Source organism: Aquarana catesbeiana, linkage group LG03 (assembly GCF_042186555.1).
Source record: "Aquarana catesbeiana isolate 2022-GZ linkage group LG03, ASM4218655v1, whole genome shotgun sequence".
Lineage (NCBI taxonomy): Eukaryota > Metazoa > Chordata > Amphibia > Anura > Ranidae > Aquarana > Aquarana catesbeiana.
In genome coordinates, this window is record NC_133326.1 from 656,429,282 (window position 1) to 656,455,611 (window position 26,330).

General features: G+C 45.5%; 1 protein-coding gene across 1 annotated transcript in view; it reads left to right on the forward strand.

The window, feature by feature from the left end:
• The window catches only part of PALM3 (paralemmin 3), an 82,419-nt gene that overhangs the window by 35,169 nt on the left and 20,920 nt on the right, over positions 1 to 26,330 (forward strand). Inside the window, exons 2-4 of the mRNA XM_073622752.1 lie at positions 12,858 to 12,909; positions 22,045 to 22,125; positions 24,353 to 24,474. Coding sequence (XP_073478853.1) covers positions 12,858 to 12,909; positions 22,045 to 22,125; positions 24,353 to 24,474 — 255 coding nt within the window. The remainder of the gene's footprint in view (positions 1 to 12,857; positions 12,910 to 22,044; positions 22,126 to 24,352; positions 24,475 to 26,330) is intronic.

A 26,330-nucleotide genomic window follows, 5' to 3' on the forward strand; every position in this document is an offset into this window, starting at 1 on the left:
CTGCCACCCATCAGTGCCCATCACTGCCACCCATCAGTGCCAGCTATCAGTGCCACCTATTAGTGTCCTTCAGTGCCACCTATCAATGCCCTTCCGTGCCACTCATCAGTGCCCACCAGTGTCACCTCATCAGTGCCCACCAGTGTCGCCTTATCAGTGCCCATCAATGCAGCCTATCAGTGCCTTGCAAAGGGGAGGACATCTATTGACAGCTCCCGGCAAAGCAGATCTGCGCTGTAGCCGTCATTTGGCTATAGCGCGGATCTGATGGGGTTAAACTCTTTTAGAAAGCTAGATGAAGCTGATGCTTTTTAACAAGTGCTGGGCAGCACAGTGCTAAGCCTTGCAACACTGGTGTCCTTGAGTCGAATAACAACAAGAACACTATCTGCATGGAGTTTTGTTCTCCCTGTGCGGCTTTCCCCCTCACATTCCAAAGACATGCTGGTAGGTTAATTGGCTCCTGTCTAAATTGGCCCTAGTATGTGTATGTGCCAGATAGGGAACTTAGATTGTAAACTCCATAAAGTCAGGGACTGATGGAAAGATCTGTATGTAAAGTGCTGGCATTCTACACTCACCAGCCCCTTTAATAGGTACGCCTGTACAATTGCTTGGTAACACAAATTGGTAATCAGCCAATCACATGGCAGCAACTCCATGCATTTAGATAGAAAAGAACAAGAAGACCTGGACAGCCGCACACCGGAATGAATATCTTTTATTCAAAATACAGGATCATGGGGTACACAAAACACGACTGTGGGATGGTGCAAAAATAGCTGACGCGTTTCGCACTTACACCAAGTGCTTACTTAACGCATTTAGATGTGGGGAAGAGGACTTGCTGAAGTTCAAACCGAGCATCAGAATGGAGAAGAAAGGGGATTTAAGTGCACATGGCATGGTTGTTGGTGCCAGATGGGCTGCTCTGAGTGTTTCAAAAACTGCTGATCTACTGGGATTTTCACACACAACCATCTCTAGAGTTTACAGAGAATGGTTGGAAAAAGAGAAAATATCCAGTGAGCGGCAGTTGTGTGGAGGAAAATGCCTTGTTGATGTCAGAGGAGAATGGACAGACTGATTTGAGATGATAGAAAGGCAACAGTAACTCAAATAACCACTCACTACAACCAAGGTATGCAGAATACCATCTCTGAACGCACAACACATCGAACCTTAAAGCAGATGGGCTACAGCAGCAGAAGAACACACCGGGTGCCTCTCCTGTCAGCTAAGAACAGGAAACTGAGGCTACAATTCGCACAGGCTCACCAAAATTGGACAATAGAAGATTGGAAAAACATTGCCTGGTCTGACGAGTCTCGATTTTTCACCTGCGACATTCAGATGGTAGGGTCAGAATTTGGCGTAAACAACATGAAAGCATGGATCCATCCTGCCTTGTATCAACGGTTCAGGCTGATGGTGTAATGGTGTGGGGGATATTTTCTTGGCACACTTTTGGCCCCTTAGTACTGTAATGGAGATTTGTAAGTTCTGTATATACCGTATTTATCGGCGTATAACACGCGCCGGCATATAACATGCACCCCAAGTTTAGGAGGGCATTTTAAGGAAAAACCTTTTAGGAGGGAAGTTTAAGGAAAAAAAACTTACATTTAAATGCCCATCAATGCAGCCTTATCAGTGTTCATCTGCAGCCTTGTCCATCATTGCAGAATGATCAGTGTCCATTTGCAGCTTGCCCAGTGCCATTTTCAGCCTTGCCCATTGTCATAAGCAGCCTTGCCCAGTGCAGCCTTGCCCAATGCTGTGTGCCGTTTGCGCCATTTAAATCTGCCGCCGAGATAGACAGAGCCTGTGTACTCGGCTCGTCACGCCGCCCCGCCTCCCTGCTGAGGATGAGAAGCGAGCGCTTCCGAAAAAGACTGAGCAGAGTGTACTGTGTACTTGGCTCCGCTCGCAGTCCTGCCCAGTCCTGCCATTGGATGGAGTGTTATGTCCATCAAAGGAGCTGGGCGGGACTGCGAGCGGAGCCGAGCACTCGGTTTGGTCCTTTTCGGCAGCACTCGCTCCTCATCCTCTCAGAGACAGCAGGGAGGCGGGACGGCGTGACTGTGAGTGGAGCCGAGCACTCGGCTGGGTCTTTTTCGGCGGCGCTCGTTTTTTTCCGGCGGCGCTCGTTTTTTTTCGCGTCGCTCGCTCTTTTTTGGCGGCGCTTGCTCTTTTTTGGCACACAGACAGTGGGAATCGGCGTGTAACACGCACCCACGATTTTCCCCTCATTTTAAGGGGAAAAAAGTGCGTGTTATACGCCGATAAATACGGTAATTGTATTCTATTTTGTATATATTGCACACCGCCCTCACTGTGCACAGGGCACTAATAATGTTTTCGGTATGTGTTTTCATTCTTTCGAGTCCTGATTAGAATTAGCCTGCCTATGTTACGCCCCTTGTTACCATAAAAGTACAGTTGTAATATTAATGTGATACCTACGTAATCATGTGTATAAAAACCTTCAATTGCGTCATAATAAAGCAGAACAGTTATTTGGAAATATGCGGAGTGTATCTTTTGTGTCTGTTCCTTACTGCAGTAGTTATTAATTTGGAACCACTAATCAATATGAGGATAGGAGTTGCCTATCTATAAATTTCCATGTCAGTACCGATTGAGCATTGTTTAAACACCACGACCTACCTGAGTATTGTTGCTGACCATGTCCATCCCTTTATGACTACAGTGCACACATCTTCTGATGACTCCTTCCAGCAGGATAATGCACCATGTCACAAAGCTCAAATCATCTCACCACTGGTTTCTTGATCATGACAATGAGGTCACTGTACTCCAATGGCCTTCACAATCACCAGATCTCAATCGAATAGAGCACCTTTGGGATGTGTTGGAATGGGAGATCCGCATCATGGATGTGCAGCTGGCAAATCTGCAGCAACAGTGTGATGCCATCATGTCAATATGGACCAAAATCTCTGAGGAATGTTTCCAACACCTTGGTGAATCTATGCCACGAAGAATGAAGGCAAAAGGAGGTCCAACCCGGTACTAGCAAGGTGTACCTAATAAAGTGGCCGGGGAGGGTATAAATGCCTATAAAAAAGAATAAAATAATATAGGCTAAGATGAAGTGTGTTTAGGACCTGATTGGGCAGGATTTCAGCAATGACTGTTGGCCTCCAGGTAAGCATTCACTTGGGCTGATCATAGCTGGAAGGAGTCATGTTGGCAGGTACATCATGTGCTGGCTGCCTGTGTGGGCCCCGGTCACATGTTCTGCATGTCACGCATTCCTGGGGGATATGGACCATGCAGGGACACGGGGCGTTCATGTGCAGCGTGCTCTTAACCCATACACTGCCTGACACTGAGCAGTAAATGTGCGCGGTGCACTGTACTGGGGCTACACACAGCGCCGTGGGTGTAAGGTTAGGGTCTGCCCGAAAATCAATACAATCATTTGCCATTTCGCTCTTCTATGCCCTGCATGTATTTTCTAATAAATCGCAATGTAAATACCTTATTTTAAGCTGGATTTACACTGTTCTGCATGTGTACAGCGCATAGGTAAATGCATATGTAGGTAGGCACCTTCCATTTCCTCAATGAATGTAAAGCATTCTCCGATTGGATGATATGGAGAGGCAGGGCGGTGACATCACAATCTCCACCTTGTCCACTCAGAGAACACTTTGCACTTTTTATGCCGCCCCCGCAACCGGTCCCCCTTAAAGCGGAGTGCCAGGCTGTATTAACCACTTACGGACCGCCACGCGCCGATATACGTCCTAACTTTGAAGAGGAATATCGATGTTATGGCAGCAGCTAGCTGTATTGTTGCTGACCATGTCCATCCCTTTATGACTACAGTGCACACATCTTCTGATGGCTCCTTCCAGCAAGATATGAAAACGGTGTTAAACCCACACATGTGTGGTATCGCCGCGATTGGTAGAGCGAGAGCAATAATTCTAGCCCTAGACCTCCTCTGTAACTCAAAACATGCAACCTGTAGAATTTTTTAGACGTTGCCCATGGAGATTTTTAAGGGTAAAAGTTTGTCGCCTTACCACGAGCGGGTGCAATTTTGAAGCGTGACATGTTGGGTATCGTTTTATTTGGCGTAAAAAAAAAAAGTGCGCTTGTAAGACTGCTGCGCAAATACGGTGTGACAGAAAGTATTGCAACAACCGCCATTTTATTCTCTAGGGTGTTAGAAAAAAATGTATAATGTTTAGGGATTCTAAATAATTTTCTAGCAAAAAAAAAAACTGTTTTTAACAAATCTCAGAAAGGGGCTCGGTCCTTAAGTGGTTAAAAAATAAAAAATAAAAGGCAGCAGCTTCAAATAATGTAGCTGCTGATTTTTAATATAAGGACACTTACCTTCCAGGGATCCCGATGTCAGGAGGTTACGGTCAGAGGTTTACATAATAATATACCTTAAAAATTGGTTAGTTATGTGTTAAATTTCTTTCCTTGATATGGAATTTTGTTGTTTGTGTAGTGCTGTATGTTTCCATCTGGGTTTTGTTCTGCTCATCGCCCCCTTCTCATTTTCTCCCACCTCCTCCTCTTTTATTCTCCACTTTTGTTTTGTTTTGGTAGTTGCATTTTTATTTTTCGCTCAAATTTGGACTCTTGGAGCTATATACAAGTGCCATCACGATTTAGATGATACGGTTAATTATAATCATTTATTCACTATATATATATATATATATATATATATATATATATATATATATATATATATATATATATATATTACAGTAAAACCTTGGATTGCAAGCATAATTCGTTCCAGAAACATGCTTGTAAACCAAAGCACATGTATATCAAAGCATTTTTTTTTTACAGGGTATAAAAGAGAAGAGAGGCACCTCTAATGCCCCGTACACACGGTCGGATTTTCCGACGGAAAATGTGTGATAGGACCTTGTTGTCGGAAATTCCGACCGTGTGTAGGCTCCATCACACATTTTCCATTGAATTTTCCGACACACAAAGTTTGAGAGCTTGCTATAAAATTTTCCGACAACAAAATCCATTGTCGGAAATTCCGATCGTGTGTACACAAATCCGACGGACAAAGTGCCACGCATGCTCAGAATAAATAAAGAGATGAAAGCTATTGGCCACTGCCCCGTTTATAGTCCCGACGTACGTGTTTTACGTCACCGCGTTCAGAACGATGGGATTTTCCGACAACTTTGTGTGACCGTGTGTATGCAAGACAAGTTTGAGCCAACATCCGTCGGAAAAAATCCATGGATTTTGTTGTCGAAATGTCCAATCAATGTCCGACCGTGTGTACAGGGCATAAGTGTAGCAATAAGTTGCTAAATTTTGTACCTTCAATAAATGTAACCATATTGCTACACTTAGAGGCTCCTCTCTTCTCGTTTATACTCAGTTGTGACATGACACTACTCTTATATCAAGACATCGCTTGTATATCAAGTGTATTAAAACATTTTGCTTGTCTTGCAAAACGCTCTCAAACCAAGGTTTTACTATATATATATATATATATATATATATATATATATATATATATTTGCATTCATGTATTTGTGATGTTCAGCGTCTTCTATTTATACCATGCAATTTTTTAAGTGCCAACATTTTTGTTATGGATGCATATCTATATCTATATATATATATATATATATATATATATATATATATATATATATTTTTTATTACATATTCCTTTTGGTGTCTGCATTTTACTATCACTTTTGGACATATTTCATGATATTGATTCTAATAGACTGACATCAGGAGGCATGTGTGTATGTATTATTATTTATTTTTGGTCATATGTAGCCCAGATTTAGTAATAAGGTGAGGGGTGACGGAGAGAGGAAGGAGAGGCAGGTATTCGCCCCCCCCCTTCCAAAAAGTGGTAAATGTGGCATGAGAGGGTGCGAACAAACGAAGCTTCCCCTTTTGGGTGGAGCTCGGCTTTAAGCTGTAAAGGAAATAGACAGGGGTGACCCCATGCAAAAATCCTCCCTGCTGAATAAGGATGAGCTCAGGCGTGTACGCAAGCCACACGTGCAGAGTCCGCCAGGAAGTCGGCACTGCACAGAGCTAATCACAAGCAGTGAGATCTCTGCAGTCGGGCGTCAGGACAATGTCTCACTGCCTGTGATTAGCTCTGTGCAGTGCCGACTTCCTGGCGGACTCTGCACGTGCGGCTTGCGTACACGCCTTATTCAGCAGGGAGGATTTTTGCATGTACACGACGGAGCTCATACTTACTGCTGGACGCAACTCGTTTGAAGTGCGGTATTGCGTGGTTTTAGGGGTTAAAACATAAGGCCTCCTTACCTTCCTGTGAAACACCCTCTGAAGAGCAGCCTACCATAGATCACTTGTCAGGGGACCAATGCATGTGTAAATGAGCCCCAACACTGGTTCAGTGTAAACATTACCATACCTGGAATTTGTTCTTTGACTCAATGGCCGTTATAGTTAGGCCTCCACCCTACAGGCATTGCTGATTTGTGCCCATAATCTAGCTGTGGCAGGATTTAGGCTACACACAGACATACAACTTGTTTGGTCAGTCTTATATATGAACGATTGTCCTGTAAAATACAACGATTTGTTGACTAAAACATTTGCAGGTTAGAGAAGCACACATTCATTAGTCCCGGATATTATGGTAATGATGTGTAGGTGTGCGGTGCAGTAGTCATAGGGCTATCTGTTCAAATGCCTTGGAGTTAAGTGCAGGAAAGTGTGCTGCTACCCGAACAGTGCCTGCATCTGATTGGACTACAGGCTCTGTTCAGTGGGCAATTTTTCGCCTGGCTCCTTCGATTTTTTTTTTTTCAGTTGACGGATGCCAACCGGGCCACCTATGGAGCTCATTTCAGATGGTTCATCAGGAACTGGACAAAACCCAAGTATGGCCAATTTTTTTTTAGATTGCAGCTTACCGATTCTTAGATGTGATGGCTCCATTTGTTTTCTTTTTTTCAGCCGTTCGTTCTTCTGATTTCATCTGGTGATCCACCTAGTAAATCTGTTGTATTTCAAAAGAACAAGCTCTCTAGCAGAATGTTAGAGAGATGAGACAAACCATATAACACTGGCAGGGGTGCTTATAATGAATCCGCTTTTTTTTATATATGTAAAACCTTTATCCCCATTAGGAGAAAAAAAAACTTCTTCTCTCTCTGACAGTCTGAGCTCTGCTGCATAGGGGATTGCAAGGAGCTGGTCTCAAGTCAAATTTAGTTCCTTGTACTGTTTAGGTGTAAAAAAAAATACACTTGGGGCTGGCTCACACTAGAATGTGTGTTCCCGTGCGTTCCGGTGTGGTGTGATTTTTTTACAACCCTAATGGGCTGCAAATTGCATTGGAATGCAGAAAATGTAGAGCAAGCAATACTTTTTAAAATGTACTGGACCAAATCTCAATCTGCTTTTGGGGTACCATTAACAATACTGTACATTGGCACCCGCATGCAGTGCAGGGACAAGGTCATCCAATGTCCAGGGCAAGGATGCCAAACTGCACCCTCCCTTAGGGTTAGGGTCAGGGTGCCCCATCCCTGCAATAAACCATTGCGCCCAGGGCAGCCGCCCCTCCTGCCCCCCCCCCCCCCCCTTATCCCGGCCCTGCCCGCATGAATATGTTCACCTGAGGTGCGCGAAATATGCATGGAACGCACCTTTCCTGCACCACATTATGGTGTGAACCGGCCCTATATGTTTTGATATTGATACAGAGCTCTATTAATATGTGTATTACTACCTGAAGTTCAGCTTTATTGCTTTATTTAGGAGAATGATTCCCAGGACTCTGTATAGGAACCCTGTCCAATGACTTGGCTGATATTGTGCTCAGCAGAGGTTAATGTGTTTTCCCCCGAGTCCAAGACAGGCAGGTGATCTGAGCATTGTGGTTTCTGTAATTATAAACTACAGCACTCGAAAATCAGACTGAGTTTCGAAAGACGCTGATGCCTGCGATGGGGGAGGGGGATACCACTTGCAAGTAAAGGTTTCAGAGTTTTAGGTGTTTTTTATCTTCTCAAAAAGGAAAGCACCATAAAAATAGAAATCATTTTTAGAATTCACCCCCAATATAAAAATGTAAAAAAATTCCAATCACTACTTACCCCCTCCATGTTCCAGGGCTGTCCCCAACTTAAGTTGTCTTCATGCCCATTTTCTTGTTAGCCCAGTCTGTCTTCTACATGCCACCCCTAGGGGGCATGTCATCACACAGGACTGACGCTGCTCCACTTGCTTCCAGGTCCTGTGCAGCTGCCCTGCTGCATTGTAAATACAGGAGGTTGGCTACTTGGCACGTGCACCATTCTGAGAATGCTTTGCGTATCCGAATAAATGCAAAGCATTCTCTGGTTGGACGAGGTGGAGAGACGGGGCAGTGATGTCATGCTCTGAATGGTGCCCATGCCAAGTGGATGACCTTTTGTGTTCACAATGCAGCAGAAAAAGCATACGGAACGCATCCAAACTGTTTTGGTGTCAACCAGCCCTATGGGGGGGAATTTGCACAGCGTGGGGTGATTAGGGTGTGCCCAGGCACACCCTGTGCGCACGCCTATGACGATGAGATTATCGGACGAATGATCGTCACTTTTTCTTTTTGCATGCTGGTCTCTTATCAAAAATGAAGATGTTACTAAATTTAAGAAAATTCTCGTACAACAGAATACAACTTCAGAAGTGATGTAATGTGTTGTATTGTAATGTATTCTTTTGTTTCTGCGCATGCGTGGTCTTGTGCTGATTTTTTTTTTTTTTTTTAGACAAATACTGTACTTGTAGTACTACCCCCGCAGGGGCTTCTGGTAATTGTCTCCTCTATTCCTGTGCAGCCTGGCACTTTGCATTCTTTCACTTGCATTCAGACACAAGAAGTCAGTCTCTGGGCTTTATTAGGGGTAATAACTTGGATGGGGTAGAGGGGTTATGGGATGCCCAACTTAAAGAATAGAATGAATGGGGACAGCTTCCATCCTCTGTACACAACAAGGATACTGGACTGTTTTTCTTTCCTTGACACCCATGGCTGGGACAAGGGGTAGGCAGGAGGCGGCTGCCCTTGGCACTGTGGTATCATGTGAGGTGGGGGGCACTAGGAGGAGCTGGGGGGGGGGGATAGGTGTTGTTGGGGGGATTTGTGCTAGAAGAGGTGATATGAAAGAGGGGGAGGGGAATTTTTTTTTTTTTGTTGGGGGGGGGGGGGGGGAGCAGGGAGATTTGTGCTAGCAGGGATGAATGGGGTTGTTTGATGCTAGGAGGGGAAATTTTTTCTTTGGGAGGAGGGGGCGGGTTAGAGCTAGGAGGGAGATGGGGGGGGGATTCGTGCAAGGAGAGGGGTTTTGTAGTGGGGGGGGATATTGTGGCATTTGATGGGCAGAGGATTTGCGCTAGAAGGGTTTATTTGTTTTTGGGGGGGGGGGGAATTTGTGCTGGGGGGATTTCAGCGGGGGAAGCAAATTTGTTTTGGGAGTAGGGAGAATTTATTTATGCTTAGCGGGTAAGTACGCAAATTAGTGCTCAATTTTTCTTTTTTTTTGGGGGGGTGGGGGGTACTAACACAATGCTCATACATCTTGAGGGGGGTTGTGCAGTTTGCATGTTTGTCCCGGGCTCTACAAGACCTTGTCCCAGCACTGTAGACACCCCACAGTCCTTATAAATCAACAGCAAAAGTCCCTTAAGGACTAGGAGTTTTTGGTCCCCTTTAGAAAAGTAGCACAGTCTGTTGTAAACTGCATGCAGGAGTATCTACTCTCCTTTGTGAACTGCTGCCAGCTCTACTACCAGCCCTCCTGGCTGCTCCAATGATCTCCCAGGGCAAGGGATAGAAAGGGTTAAGCACAGCGCTGTCCTCAGAAAGCTTGCTACATGTGGCAGTCTCTCCCCTTGTGAATCCCTGGGTGTGCTGATGTACTCACTCTATCCTCCTTGCTGCTCCTTAGGCAAGATTCCTTCTCAAACCATAATGCTGATAGGATCCTCTCAAGTCAGCCCGAGTCCAGCCTGGAGGCAGAGCCCCCAGACCCAGGGATCCCCCTCCTAGGCCACTGACAGTCTCCTCAGCACTCCATCTTCCACCTGACTCCCCTGCTGGCTAGGCTCTCTCATATTTAAGGGCTGATCCATCCACCTTGCCAGGACATTCTGTCTGGGGATTGGTCAGATTCCCTCAAGTATGCAGATCAGGACCTCCTGGTCTCCGCCAACTAACTTACAGAAGCTTCTTCAACCTTCTAGATCCAGAGGGAGGAACCAGAGACCCCCCCCGTAGAGCCATCCAGCCTGACCTGCAGTAACCCGACCCAATTTCTGACTCGCAAAACTTACCACGCGTCATAAGCTTAAATTTGCCTACACTGGCACGTTCTGCTGTCATACGAGAACATTTTTTGTGTTTGTCCCTTTGGATAATTTTGCCTGAACTGTCATGATCAGCTCTCGAAAGCTGTGTACCAACGATCAGACTGTTGAATGATTGCTTTGAAAGAGGTATTTTCTCCTCCGATTTTCTGATTATGTGTAAGTCTGATTTAACCTTACAGCTTCTTGGTTGCAATGAGCAGATATCACTGCTGCTTAGTACAGTGCTATGGAAATACAGTGTACCACGTATGTCTGCACTCAGACCTGACCCAGACATTCTGCCTCCAGAAGAAGACTAGTAATAATAGGGATGAGTCAGTGTAGTAAAGATAATAATAATAATTCTCTGACCAGAATTCCACCAAACCCAACTGTCCACAAGACGATCCCCGGTGACTATATGAATAGTGCTTGCCACAAGTATGTTACAGGAAATGGTCAGACACTGGGGACGTACTGGAGGACATATTACAGGAAATGGTCAGACACTGGGGACGTACTGGAGGAGATGGAGGACATGTTACAGGAAATGGTCAGACACTGGGGACGTACTGGAGGAGATGGAGGACATGTTACAGGAAATGGTCAGACACTGGGGATGTACTGGAGGAGATGGAGGACATGTTACAGGAAATGGTCAGACACTGGGGACGTACTGGAGGAGATGGAGGACATGTTACAGGAAATGGTCAGACACTGGGGACGTACTGGAGGAGATGGAGGACATGTTACAGGAAATGGTCAGACACTGGGGACGTACTGGAGGAGATGGAGGACATGTTACAGGAAATGGTCAGACACTGGGGACGTACTGGAGGAGATGGAGGACATGTTACAGGAAATGGTCAGACACTGGGGACGTACTGGAGGAGATGGAGGACATGTTACAGGAAATGGTCAGACACTGGGGACGTACTGGAGGAGATGGAGGACATGTTACAGGAAATGGTCAGACACTGGGGACGTACTGGAGGAGATGGAGGACATGTTACAGGAAATGGTCAGACACTGGGAACGTACTGGAGGAGATGGAGGACATGTCACAGGAAATGGTCAGACACTGGGGACGTACTGGAGGAGATGGAGGACATGTTACAGGAAATGGTCAGACATTGGGGACATGGTGGAGGAGACAGGGGACATGTTACAGGAATTGGTCAGACATTGGGGACATATAACTAGAGAAGATGGTGGACATGTTACAGGAAATGGTCAGACATTGGGGACATGGTGGAGGAGACAGGGGACATGTTACAGGAAATGGTCAGACATTGGGGACATATAACTAGAGAAGATGGTGGACATGTTACAGGAAATGGTCAGACACTAGGGACATACTGGAGGAATTGACGGACATGTTACAGGAAATGGTCAGACACTAGGGACATACTGGAGGATATGACGGACATGTTACAGGAAATGGTCAGACACTAGGGACATACTGGAGGATATGACGGACATGTTACAGGAAATGGTCAGACACTAGGGACATACTGGAGGATATGACGGACATGTTACAGGAAATGGTCAGACACTGGGGACATACTGGAGGATATGACGGACATGTTACAGGAAATGGTCAGACACTAGGGACATACTGGAGGATATGAGGGACATGTTACAGGAAATGGTCAGACACTAGGGACATACTGGAGGATATGACGGACATGTTACAGGAAATGGTCAGACACTAGGGACATACTGGAGGATATGAGGGACATGTTACAGGAAATGGTCAGACACTAGGGACATACTGGAGGATATGACGGACATGTTACAGGAAATGGTCAGACACTAGGGACATACTGGAGGATATGACGGACATGTTACATGAAATGGTCAGACACTAGGGACATACTGGAGGATATGACGGACATGTTACAGGAAATGGTCAGACACTAGGGACATACTGGAGGATATGACGGACATGTTACAGGAAATGGTCAGACACTGGGAACATGCTGGAAGGGACAGGGGGATTGGGGAGAAACCCCAGATAGGATGTGATGTCATCTAACACACACAAGCAATGATTTTGTATTTCTTTTTTTAGAGTGACTTTTAGAGTTGTGTCTGTGAGGCCTGCTTTGTGTTTTGCGGTGTGTTGCCATGGAAACACTAGGAAGTTAGGTTGGGGGGGGGGAGGGGGGACCAGCACAGCTGTTTTAGTACATCTCCATCCTATTCTCTACCTCTCATCAGGCCAGCGTGAGTATAGCACAGACCGACCATGGCTGCCATGGTAACATGCACATGAAATGGGGGTGGGGCTTAGTGTTATGAGGCGGGGCTTTATATCTTTGCTCTGTGCAATCTTCTAATCCACCTGAATACAATAAATAGAAGATCTGGTGCACATCTAGTAAATAGAAGAGTTTTGTGGCAGGAAGAAGCTGTAGCTCTCAGCTGTGACAGGAAGTGGTGACACTGCGTACCGTTTCATAAATTATATTTCTTTTTTTCCTCTACAGTGTCAAGATGGAGGAGACTCAGATCTACAGCCAGCGCCTGCATGGAATCACGGTAAGTAAAACATGTCAGATTTGTCCTGCAGAGCTAACACTCCACTGCGCAGGAAGAGAGCTGGCCATTCCACCAGCGTGCATCCTGTATGGATTCACTATAGGAGGTCAGAGCAAGAATGGCAGGCTAAGGGCTCATTCACGGGAGCAGCAAGGGGGGCAGTAAAACCAGGTGGTTGAGCTGCAGTTTTTCTGTCCACCGACTGCCCGCCTGAACACTGACATGCAGCAGCTCAATGCTGTACGCATGCGGAGGCCACGATATTGTGCTTCGTTGTGGTGACAGAAATTAGCATGTCGCATTCAGCAGGCATTATCGCAGCTGACCTTGATCCATGCAAGTCTATAGGGCCACACCACAACCACATTCAGTGCACGCAATTGTGGCACATAGGTTTCTATCAGACAGCTTACTGTCCTCTGAAAAGTGATCCGTATTGGATAGTTTTTCAAAGGGCGGTATAGCAGTGGTTGATGGGCATTCAGGAGGTGCTACGGTTGCCTCCTGATGTCCCTATTTTTATTTTTTGTCAATTGACGAACGGCAATTTTACATTGCGGGGCCATTTGACTCACAGTTGCGGTGGGGCCCCATTGATCTGAATGGGCGACTTTGACTGGCTCTAATGTTAGAATTCAGGTGGGTGGGCGGCCAGGGGAAAGGGGGGAAAAGGGGGAGGGTGGGGTTGGAGCGTGTGTGGTAAAACTGCAGCGCAGCCACCTGTTTTTACACCCCCATGTGAAATTTGCCCATAGTGCGGCATTTACAGGGTTAAATCAAGCGCTGAGGCGCATTATAATGCCTCCTCACCTCTTGCCAAATGCCATCTGAAAGGGATCCAAAAGCAGATTGCTTTTCAGGGGACATTGCATATATGGAAGAGCCCTTGGGCCTTTTGACACTGGTGCGCTTTAAAACATGGCATGCGTTTTTAACATTTTTTTTTTTTTCAGTGTGTTTTCTGGATTCCTGTCTGCCAGCATGCACCTGTAAGACTTGGAATTGTGATTCAAAAAACTCACCAAAAACTCACCAGGAGTGCATTTCTTATGTGTTTTCCATTCATTTCAATGGGGAGGTGCGTTTTTGGTGTCCTTTTTTAACCATGCACCAAAAATGCAACATGCAGGATTTTTAAAAACGCACCCACAGCACATTGGTGTGAAGAGTTCCATAGGATAAGGGATACCTTTTTCATGCATTTTTGTTCCACTTTTTAAACACCAAAAGTGCATCAGAAATTGATCAGTTTGGAAGGGTCCTTAGGGTAAGAGTTCCTTTTTCATACATCATGGGACACAGAGTTAGGCTAATATTCATTACCTGCTGGGTTATACTTCATCTCCAGGTGAATGGACACTGGTAAACCAAAGGTCTTTAGACGGGAAATGATTCCCTATATAACCCCCTCCCATACAGGAAGTACTTCAGTTTTTTTTTTACCAGTGTCTGCAAGGTGGATGGCACGGTTTGTTTGAGCTCTCTGAGCTCCAGGTCTCTAATCCCACAAACGGTTCTTAAATAAATCAAGGGATTGACAGATCAGATCCATTTGACACAGGTTTTTATGCTTAGATAAATGGTACCCGAGCCTCGCAAAGAAGACTCAAGATCCTGCCTGTAATGCAGCCTCTGGGCGCTGGACGCTGCAAAGTGAAATCCTGGAGACCACAGCACTAAGGCATTCCTGCAGGGTGCTGTACGGGTCCAAGGGAGTGGACCCTAAACATGAAAAGGGTACCCAGTCCTTAAAGGTGCTCAAGTGACAGGAACCCGCTGTGATGGGTAAAAGTTTGGGCTCTTAGTTTCTAAGCTGCCCTGCGCCTGGACGGGTAAGTGAAACCCCTTTTATTTATTATTGTGGGGTGTCCCAGTGATTGTAACAATCAGTCAAGCTAGCTAGAGGCTGGACACCTGTGTGCGGTGACCATATGGGGAAGTTTTGGGCTAGCTGTGGGTGTTTGCCTTTTTTGTGTACCTTTTTTGCTTGTGTCTCGCTGTTTTTTACCTGTATGATGGCCTCACCACGGTGCGCCATTTTGCCATGGTTCACTATGGCGCATGTGCGTTCACAAGAGTGTTGCTGTGCTCGACAGTTGTTTGTTTGGTGGCCATGGCGCACGTGCATTTGCAAAAGCGCCGTTGGACTTAGCAGTTTGGCAGTCATGGCGCACGTGCATTTGCAAAATCGCCACTGGACACAGTTTGACGGCCATTGCGCACATGGCTTTGCTGCACATGCACAGTAACCTTTATCTGGGTGCGCGAAGATTCACGCCTTACGCAAATACAGCCACGCCCGTTTGACAGGACCATGCACGTGCATGTGCACGATGCACAGAACGTTCCAGTGCACAGCCAGCTTATTTAAGCTGTATATGCCAAGCATGCGGTGCTTCCAGAAGGCAGCTGTGGGACACAGAGCAGACTCTGAACAGGCACTTGCAGTGGTTCATTTCTCCTTACCCGAGTCACGTGAGTCACCAAGTATTGCTTGGCAGGCTAAAGGTGCTTAGCAGGATTGTTGCATAGGGGCTTGGTGAGCCCTATTAAGGGGTCTCCCTTCTGAGGTGTTTTAATACTACACCCAAGTACTCTTTTTGTGGCTAGTAAATGTCTTCAAAAAAGAGGAGTGGGATTAACACGCCAGGGAAGGGCACCTATGTCATCAGTAGTTCCTAATGAACCTAGTTGTATCCCCTAAAAGACCAGAGGCTTCTGGGCAATCTGAGCTGCTGCTTCACCCTTTATCACCAAGGATGAACTGTCCTCTGCCCTAGCCAGGTTAGAGCACAGGATTGCTGGCATGATGGCAAGAAGCATAACAGATCCCCCTCCCTGGAGCCTCCTAGTTTGGAGCAGGAATGGGTTGAGGATGGGGAAGAGCTAAAAGCTCAGGATTCTGTGGAGGGCCTGGCGCATGAGTCGGCGTCCGAGCAATGTGGACAAGACGATATCCAGTTGATGTCTGCCTCTCAGTCGCAGAGACTTTTCATCCTGAAACTGGTTAGTTCTGCCTTTAAGTTGCCTCTTGCAGAGGTGACTGAGCCCCCCTGGTCCTCTTGGGATTCCTGAGGCCTCGTCAGGCCCCACAGCTTTCCCCTGCACCACCCTGCTGGAACAGGTGGTGTATGCTGATTGGTAACATCCTGACAGGATTTTGTTCCTCTTAAGAGGTTTTCCCTTTTTTATGTCCCATGTATGAAAAGTTAAATAAAGGGAGCATGCCAGCCCTAGATTCAGCAGTCTCTTCCTTAAACAAGATTAACTGGATTATGTAGATAACGCACAGGGCTTGGAGGACCCTGTTGACAAGAAATTGGAGTCATTTTTAAAGACTTCCTTTTCTTTGGCCAGTTCAGCTATTCAGCCAGCTGTTGCAGCAATTGGTATCTGCCAGTCCGTAAAGGATCAGGTCAAACGGCCTGATAGGACTAACCAGGAGGATGATCTGCCTGAAAATAAGACCAATATTCCTTGAGCGCTGTGTTTTGCTGTTGACGCCTTAAAAGGATTAGGTTTCTCGTTTGGCTCTCTTGTCTGTACATATGTGCAGACTTTTTTTATGGCTTAAGAACTGGTCCTATTCCTTGTGAAAAGTTATTGGCAGGTTTCCCTTTTGAGGGGGAACGTTTATTTGGTGATCATTTGGACAAATATATCCAAGAGATTTCCGGAGGGAAGAGTTCTCTACTTCCTGCAAAGAAAAGCACCAGGCGTCCCTTGTTTTAAAACTTCAGGGACTGCTTCCCCAAATGTCTCAGCGCCAAGGCAGTTCTGCTAACAACAGGGCGCTAGGGCCAGGGGCAAGCCGCAAGGCCAGGGCCAGGGCCAGAAAAAGCCCTGGGTCCAAAATTCTTCTAAACCCAGCATCAAGCCCTCCTTTTGAGGGGACGCCCCCACTCCATCGGGTTGGGGGAAGGCTGCTGTACTTTGCAGACATTTGGAGAATGATAATTCAGGATGAGTGGGTCACCTCAATTATATTCCGCGATTAAAACCTGGAGTTGCGGGGTGTTCAACCTCAGAGGTTTTAAAGATCCAACGTTCCCTCAGATCCTCCAAAAAGTCTTATTGCTTCAGGCACTACATCATTTAGTGCATCAAGGACTGATTGTACAGGTTCCTGTATGCGAAAGGGCGAACCTGTTTTACGGTTTGAAAACCAAACTGGGTCACAAGGCCCATTTTTTTTTTTTTGGACCTAAGAACCTGAACCAGTATCTACTAATCCAGTCCTTTCGGATGGAGTCTGTCCGCTCAGTTTTAGCCTTGCTCCAGGTGGAAGACTTTTTTAGCCTCCATTGCGTATTTACACGTACCTATCTTTCAGCTTCATCAGAGGTTCCTGCGACTTGCAGTAGAGGAATGTCATTTTCTGTTTGTGGCTCTACTCTTCGGGCTTGCTACAGCTCCCCGGGTGTCCACCAAGGTCCTAGCACCAGTACTGGGTCTTTTAAGGGCCCAAGGGATCCTGGTGCTTGGGTATCTGGACGACCTCCTGCTCAGAGATCACTCATTACAGGCTCTAGAACAGAGCATAACATGCACATTGCGGTATTTGAAAAGTTTAGGCTGGATCAGAAAAACCAAAAAGTTTTAGCCTTGAAACCAGCTCAAGGTCTAAAGTATTTAGTTATGATCCTAGATACGGTCCAAGCAAGAATATTCTTGCCGCCCGTAGGGATCTGTGCCCTGAAGAATCAGGTGTGTCAGATAAGGGGCACCAGACAACCCTCCATTCGGCTCTGTATGAGCCTTCTAGGGAGGACGGTAGCCTCCTTCGAGGTGGTGCCCTATGCCCAGTTCCATTCCAGGCCTCTACAACAAGACCTCTTGTTGGCTTGGAACAGGAGAGGACAAGCCCTCGATTATCCAATGTCCTTATCTCCTCGAGCACGCTTAAGCCTAAACTGGTGGTTCCAGAACCTGCGAAAGGGAAGATCCTTCCTCCCGGTAACTCGGAAAGTACTGACTACAGATGCCAATCTCTCAGGCTGGGGAGCGACCCTAGAGGGGCTTACAGCTTAAAGCGGGGTTCCACCCAAATTTTGAACAATATCTGTATGTATTCTCTTCCTTGCCTAGATGCTGACATGCCGTTTAAAAAAATTTAAATCGCAGTAATTACCTTTTATTTTTCTATTCTTCTTTGCACTTCCTGGTTCTCCTCCCATGGGAGTAGGCGTGTTTCTAGCCTCTCCCAGACTCCGCACAGTCTCCTGGGAGCTAGTCTCAGGCTTCCCAGGATGCCACTGAGCATGTGCGGGAACGAGCGGTGAATGCTGGGAGCACAGCATTCACCGCATCCAGGAAATAAATGCTTGTGGGCTTCAAATTCCCACAATGAAGATGGAAACTGCCTGCAGTGAATAATATAAGTTATTCTTTCTGACGAAATCTGAAACAGGCGGACATATTACACACAATATGTGAGTATGTAATGCTGAGAAGAAAAGTTTGTGAATGAACTCAAAAAAAAAAAAAACGATAGATAGGTGGACCCCCGCTTTAAGGGAAATGGTCAAGGACTGAACAGATCCTGCCCATCAATGTCCTGGAATTACAGGCAGTACGACTGGCCCAACGGTCATGAATGGCGGAGCTTCAGGACTGCCCTATCAGGGTTCAGTCCGACAATGCCACTGCAGTGGCCTATATAAACCACCAAGGCAGTACCAGGTCGTTCAGCTCTGAAGGAGGTAAACCCCATACAAGCCTGGGCAGGGGGACATGTGCTGATTCTATCGACAGTCCATATCCTGGGAGTAGAGAACTGGAAGGCAGATTATCTCAGCCACCAGCAGATCTGCCTGGGGGAATGGTCCCTACACCCAGCGGTGTTCCAGGAAATTTGCCAACGTTGGGGATGGCCAGAGGTCGACCTACTGGCATCCAGGTTCAACAAGCTACAGCAGTTTGTGTCTTGAACAAGCGATTCTCTGGCAATCGGAGCAGATGCTCTGGTAGTTCAATGGAGCCAGTACTTCCTGGTTTATGCTTTCCCTCTGATCCCTCTCCTTCCACATTTTGTTGCGCAGGATTCGGAGAGAGGGGGTTCCAGGTTCCTGGAGATTGTGAGACTAACAATAGACAGGCCATGGACACTTCCACGTCGCCCTGATCTACTGTATTAAGGTCCTATATTCCACCCCAATTTACAGTCTCTAAATTTGACGGCATGCTATTGAAGCCAGGGTGTTAAAGGACCATGGCATCTCAGGGCCAGTGGTGTCTACCCTAGTGAATGCTGTCACTAGGAAGGTCTATCATAAGGTCTGGAAGACTTATATTGCTTGGTGTGAAGCCAAAAAAATGGCATCCTCGGAAATCCGTGATTGGGAGAATTCTCTTTTCTATAGTCAGCTGTGGAAATCAAATTGGCTTTGAGTACAATCAGACGTCAAGTTTCGGCCCTATCATTATTCTTCCAAAGGCCTTTAGCCTCCCATTCACTGGTCCGAACCTTTTATGCAGGGGGCAACTCGCTTGCTTCCCCCCTATTAGGTCACCTATGTGTCCTTGGGACTTGAACTTGGTGCTGTCTGAGTTACAGAAACAACTATTTGAACCTATCAAGAAAATTCCATTAGACTTGCTGTCACGCTAGCTAGCCTTCCTGATGGCTATCACCTCGGCTAGAAGGGTGTCAGAGTTGACAGCCCTTTCATGCAGGGAACCATACTTGATCCTTCACTATGACAGGGTCATGTTATGATCTGTTCTATCCTTTTTTTGCCAAAAGTGGTGTCGGCCTTTTATTTTAAATCGGGACATTATTTTGCCTTCTTTTTTTTCTCTCAGCCTCGCTCAGCGGAAGAGAGCAACTGCATTCATTGGACATTGTCTGGGCAGTCAAGGTTTATTTGTCTAGATCTGAGGATCAGATTCCTTTTTTTTGTTTTACCAAAAGAACCCAAGAAGGGTCAGGCAGCTTCCATTGCCAATTGGGTCCGTCAATTGATCATTCAGGCTTACGGTCTGAAACATAAAGCTCCTCCCTTTAGGGTGAGAGCTCATTCTACCAGGGGTGTAGGAACCTCCTGGGCTTTTCGCCATCAGGTATCTGTGGCTCAGATTTGTAAGACTGCTACCTGCTCTTCAGTGCATACGTTCACAAAATTTTATCAAGTGGATGTTCGAGTAGCCAAGGATTCGGCTTTCGGCCGCAGTGTACTGCGGGTTGCCGTATAAGGTCTGATGGCTATTGTTTGGCAGGGTGTCTCCCTCCCCTCAAGGCTATTGCTCTGGGACATCCCAGCAGGTAATGAATATTAGCCTGACTCTGTGTCCCATGATGTATGAAAAAGAAAATAGGATTTTTTTCGTCATACTTGCCTGTAAAATCCTTTTCTTTGAGTACATCATGGGACACATAGATCGCTCCCCTCTTTTTTGAGGATTCAGTGCTTTCTACGAAACTGAAGTACTTCCTGTATGGGAGGGGTTATATAGGGGATCACTTCCTGTCTAAAGACCTTTGGTCTACCAGTGTCCATTCACCTGGAGATGAAGTGTAACCCAGCAGGTAATGAATGACTCGGTGTCCCATGATGTATGAAAAGGAATCGGATTTTACAGGTAAGTATGATGAAAAAATCCAATTTACGCTTTTGATGACTAACACAGTCCCAGAAAATTAAAGTGTATCTAAAATCAAAACTTTTTGTTTTAAATTTGGATAGACTAGGAAAGTGTTAAAGGCCTTTTGAAGTCCTTTTTACTGTCTGTGTCCCGTTTGGGAGATTTTCCTTCACTTCCTGTCTCAGAGATGCAACAGAATGCGAAAGGAGAGCTCTCCAAAAGTGAGGAGGAATCCCTTCTTAAACAGTTGTCACTGGAACAGATGTTCCTACAGAGAGGTCACCCTGTCACCTTTATTCTGGTTACAACTGAAATATTTTGGATTTATCTTTTTTGTCTTGGTCACAATGGGCAAAAGGACAAATAGTGATAGATATAAATATATATTCACTATTTTTTTTCCCCAAGCAGAGACACAGGCAGCCATAGTAAAAATGTGACAGAGGTTCTAACTCTTCCACATTCCACCCAAATGCATAAGCGTAGCCATCCTAGGTTACAGGGCTCTGTGTTTCTATTGATGCGCACAGTGTAGGGAGACAAAAATCTAGTCCCACAAGGGTGGCTGCATAGGATGCTGCAAGAGAAAAGAGCGAATTTGAGACTTGAAACCTGGGGCAGGTATCATGTCACCAGCTTAACCACCTGGCATCCGCGTTATGGCTGAATGACAGCCACAGCGCGGACCTGAATTGCCGGGAGGCCGTCATACGACGGCCTCCCCTGTGCACACGCTCTGCGCGCGCACTGCAGGGCGCGCGCCGAGCGCGCTGTGATCACCGAGTCACTGAGACTCGGGTGATCACCGATCTAAGGAAGAGGCCGGTTCTGGCCCCTTACCATGTGATCAGTTGTCAGCCAATGACAGCTGATCACATGATGTAAACAAAAGATCGGTAATCTTTTTTTTTTTTTTTTTTCTACTACCGATCACCGGCTCAGATGTCGGGGACATCGGTCCCGAAGTGGAAGAGGCACATCTGCCTCATCAGTGCCATCTAATAGTGCCACCTATCAGTGCCAGCTATCAATGCCCACCAGTAGTGCCAATCAGTGTCACCTAGCAGTGCTGCCTATCAGTGTAACTGATCAGTGCCCATCACTGCTGCCTCATCAGCATACATCAATGAAGGAGAAAAATTACCCGTTTTAAATTTTTATAACAAAATATAAAATTTTAATTTTTTTTTTTTTTTTTTTTTAAATTCCGCTTTTTACATTTTTTTTTTTTAACAAAAAGTAAAAACTGCAGAGGTGATCAAATACCACCAAAAGAAAGCTATTTGTGGTGAAAAAATGATAAAAATTTCATATGGGTACAGTGTTGTTTGACCGCGCAATTGTCATTCAAAGTGCTACAGCGCTGAAAGCTGAAAATTGGTCTGGATAGGAGGGGGGTTTAAGTGCCCTGTAAGCAAGTGGTTAAACTGGAACATGAGCAGGGACTAAAAGTTAAACTATATAAATGCCATAAATAAATAAGTAAAAAATACACCCTAAAACCTTTTACATGCCGGACAGAAGATCTGATTTCTTGCATTGCTGTGACAGGAGAAGCGCAGGATCCTGAGTGAGGTGGACAGAATCCAGGGGGAGCTCGACCAGCAGAGAGTTAAACTGCAACAGTTAAAGGTAATGAGACAAGCTGTCAGTGTTCTTCTGAGATTCTATTACAGGTGTGTATTTTGTACCTTTTTGTGATGTGATGCGAGTTGTACATCCATTGTTGTCTTTGGTTACCATTTCTTGCTTGGTCATGGACCCAGGATCTTCTTGGGGTGTTCATAGACTAGTGATTCCTGGTTCTGCCCTAAAAAAGAAGCCTATATATTGTACACGCCAGGACGCCCAGCTGTTTTAATCACTGTTCATACAGGCGATTGGTGGGGGTTCTGAGCATGTAGATTCCTGCTTGTCAGAGAACAAGAAAAGATAAAAAAGGAATGATATAAACACACACCCTAAAGAGTTATTCTACAAATGTTTATTCACTGAAAAAAGAGCAAGAATACGAAAAATACCAACATAAATATACAAACCCCCTGATAAAATACCATACGAGGATCCCCAAGGGGTAAAACCTCCCATGGAAAAAATTCCCCAAAAGTTAGATCGGTGATTCAAAAATTATCACAAAATAATGAAGAGGGGATGAATCATGCAGTGGGGTAGATCCCTCCCTCCCCCAATATATAACACCCCCTATGAGCACCTGAAAATTCCCCGAAGTCACCTGGGGCCAAGAGCTGAACTGAGTGATTCCTGAAGGGGACAGTGTGATTCAGTAACCACGGAAGTATTTCACACTGTTTCACTTCTGAAATGATACAGTCACAGCGACCTGAAATGGAAAGGTGGATAAGGCTATGTTTCCACTATTGCGTCCCCAAAGTCGCATGATTTTACCTTGAAGCAATGCCTGTGTATTCTTGAGGTCTATGGACCTCAAGTCGCATCAAAGTGGGACCAAAGTAAGGACTACTTTGAAGTCGCTGCATCTTGAAGTCGCACAGATATGAACGGTAAGTAGAAGAGAACAAGAAGACCTGGACAGCCGCACACCGGAATGGATAAATCCGTCTTTTTATTCAATTAAATAAAAAGACGGATTTATCCATTCCGGTGTGCGGCTATCCAGGTCTTCTTGTTCTCTTCTACTTGCATCAGCATTTAGCCAGCACCTGGGGCTCTTCTCTTCCTGGAGGTAATGAGACACAAGCACTATGGTTTAAGCCCCTCTTTGAGCAGGGGATCCCACATAATCTCCTTTAATTTCTAGATATGAACGGTACTCATTGGAAATCATGGGGTACGACTTGTCATGCGACTTTTCAGTCCAAAATCGCATGAAAAGTCGCACTAGTGGAATCTAGCCTTAAACTACACAAAAAGTCAAGCAGTCAGTGATGGACTATTGTTGAAAGAGGGCAACCTGGGACACTGAAAAGTCCAAAGAATGAAAAAATGAGGGAGAGAAAAAAATTTTCTCCCCACAGAAAAAAGGGTCCTCAGATGTATAAAAAAAAAATCCTGCTGTATAATCTTAATGGATGACATATGTGTGTTTAAACAACGGCAGACACTGATAAGAAATGGATGGATCACTGAGCACTTCAGTCAGGTATACAAGGTACAACACAGATCAGAGTGATCACACAGATACCGTCAATGTAATCGAATGCCAGGGTTCCCACAGCGTGCATGTAAATCCTCCAAGCAGTTGTGATAATAAGAATACATAATGGTTATTTACTGATACCGGATTACACAGAGATCTCTCCAATGCAGCACGAGATACAATCTGTTCATCTGTTTAAGGTCTCCAGCTGATGATCGCTCACAGGTGATGATTCCACATCCAAAGTAGATTATCAGTACATGTCAGGCTATGAATAAGCCAATAAAATAAAATAGTCCATAGTCAGTGTCTGTATTCCGTGATTGAATAATCCATTTGAGTCCATATGAAGGTCAATCATGCTGATAGATTCGTAATTGGTGTATCATCGGATTCATCAAATTCCAGTTCAGTCCTTCAAGCCCATCATAGGGTGTTAAGGGTAGAGGAGCAAAAAAAACGGGGTGTCCGTCCCAGCATAAAGCTAAAAGCTTACATGTTTCATTCCTTAAGTGACAGAACTTCATCAGAGCTTGTCCACCATGGCACAGCCATCAGGTCTTCAACTGTTCCACACTTGTGTCGGAACTGGCAACCCATTTAATCTCAAAATGTACCCAGTTCCCTTAGAGCTTCTGTTCTGCTTTCCTGTGCTCCCTATGTTCCACAAACTACTAGCTTATCCTCCCTCAGAGGTCACAGTGATGGAGCTTCCCTTTTGCTTTTCCCTCGTGTCCACAGAGAAAGTCCCTACGAGATCGCTGGTTGATGGATGGCCTGGTTCCTACAGCAGGAGTAGAAGCAGAGAATCCATTGAGTGAGACAGAAGGTCATATAAAGGACCTTGAACTACAGCTTGAAAGGTGAGGCCATGGACCATTTAATGGTAGATTTGCAAGAGCCCATATCTTTGTATACAAGATTGGTTTGCTTGAGTGCTTGAGGTTCTTTTTATTCCGAGGACCCAAATAAGAAAATTGTTACTGAATTGTATTATTCTCCCCCCCCCCCATTTTATTGGTTGAACTAGATGGTCTTTTTTCAACCAGATTAACTATGTAACTGGGGCCCAAGAAGGCACTTAGTTCCGGTTCACAGAGGGGCAACCCGACTTACAGCGTGACTATGCAAGGCGATCTGCACACGACTTCAGCGGCGGCTTGCAAAATTACTTCTGTATAAAAGTCAATGCAAGTCACCCCGAAATCATCCCAAAGTAGTACAGCAACCTTTTTCTAAGTCGGAGTGACTTGAGTCGCTCCTATTAGAATGGTTCCATAGTACAGAACCGATCGCGACTTGTCAGGCGGCTAATTTGCCTGACAAGTCACCCCCGTGTGAAGCGGCACTTACTGTATTACCAAAGTATCAGCAAATCCAAACACAAATACCAATGGGCGAAGTAAAACACAAACAAACCCACAAACAAAATGCATGTGTTTACATTCAATTATACTTCTAATTTTATTTCACATTTGTTACATTTGTTATCTGTTCCACTACTGCACCCCCCTTCTGCACCTGTCTTACATTGATTATCTCTGCACTTCTATGCACCCCTCTTACACTTTTCCCCTTTGCACCAACCATGCACTCCTCTTACACTACACACTTCTGCACCACTTTTACATTGCTCCCCCCTGCACTGCTGTTACATTGCTCACCTCTGTACCCATCTTATGCTGCCAACCTCTGCTCCCACCTCTGCACCAAGAGTAAGGTACAAGGTTGCTTGCAGAACAGATGCTCACACTAGTATTACATGGCTCCCAACTGTCCCTGATTTGGAGCAATGTCCCTCTGCCCCCCCCCAATTTGTCCCTCATTTTGGTCTGATCTATATAATTGTATATAAACTGCAGTTTTTATCTTTCAAAGTGTTTCCCAGTACTAAACCTTTCATTTAAATTGCTTCATTTGTACATTTTTAAAACCAATATAAAGGAATAGTAGTGGTTAAAAAAAAAGCTCTTGTGGATTTAATTAACCTTCCTTTTTTTTTTTTTTTTTTTTGTTGATTGTTCTTTAAGGGGGTGTGGCAGGGGGCGTGTCCTATGCCTACATACATCTCAAAATGTTGGGAGGTATGGTATTAATACTTATGGCAACAGGTATAGAACACTGGCAGTAACAGGTGCAGTATCACTAGCACTGTAAGAGGCTCAGTAACACTTACAGTAACAGATTGCAGATTGCCACTCCACACAGGCACAGCACAGTTCCCAGCAGGGGGCTATCACAGTCCTTAAAGCGGTAGTAAACCGCAGACTTTAAAATAAAAAAAAATAAAAAAAATCCCCTGCAAGGCAATGGCATAATGCGTTAGTATGTATCGCATACTAGTACAGTATGAAATGCTTACCTTAGAATGAAGCCCTCCAGTGGTACACTGTCACCACTGACAGGGCTTTCATCTTCCCCTGGTCTTCCTTCGGGATTTGCTGGCTCCGGTCCTGTGAATGGCTAAGTCGCAATGATCTAACTCCCAGGGAGTCTAATTCCTAATCTTCTAGCATTATCCTCATTAAATTAGTGGGTATGATGTATGGTGCACATCTTGTGACATGTATGCGTTCCTTAAGCATCCGTTAGCAGGTTGCTTCCTTGGAAGCCCAGGTCCTGAATCTAGGGAAGCAGCTGGCAACACTGCGAAGCATTGCCAACCTGAAAGTGAGTTTGGAACGTACCCGTGAGGTGCTGGCAGGGGCCAGCACAGAGG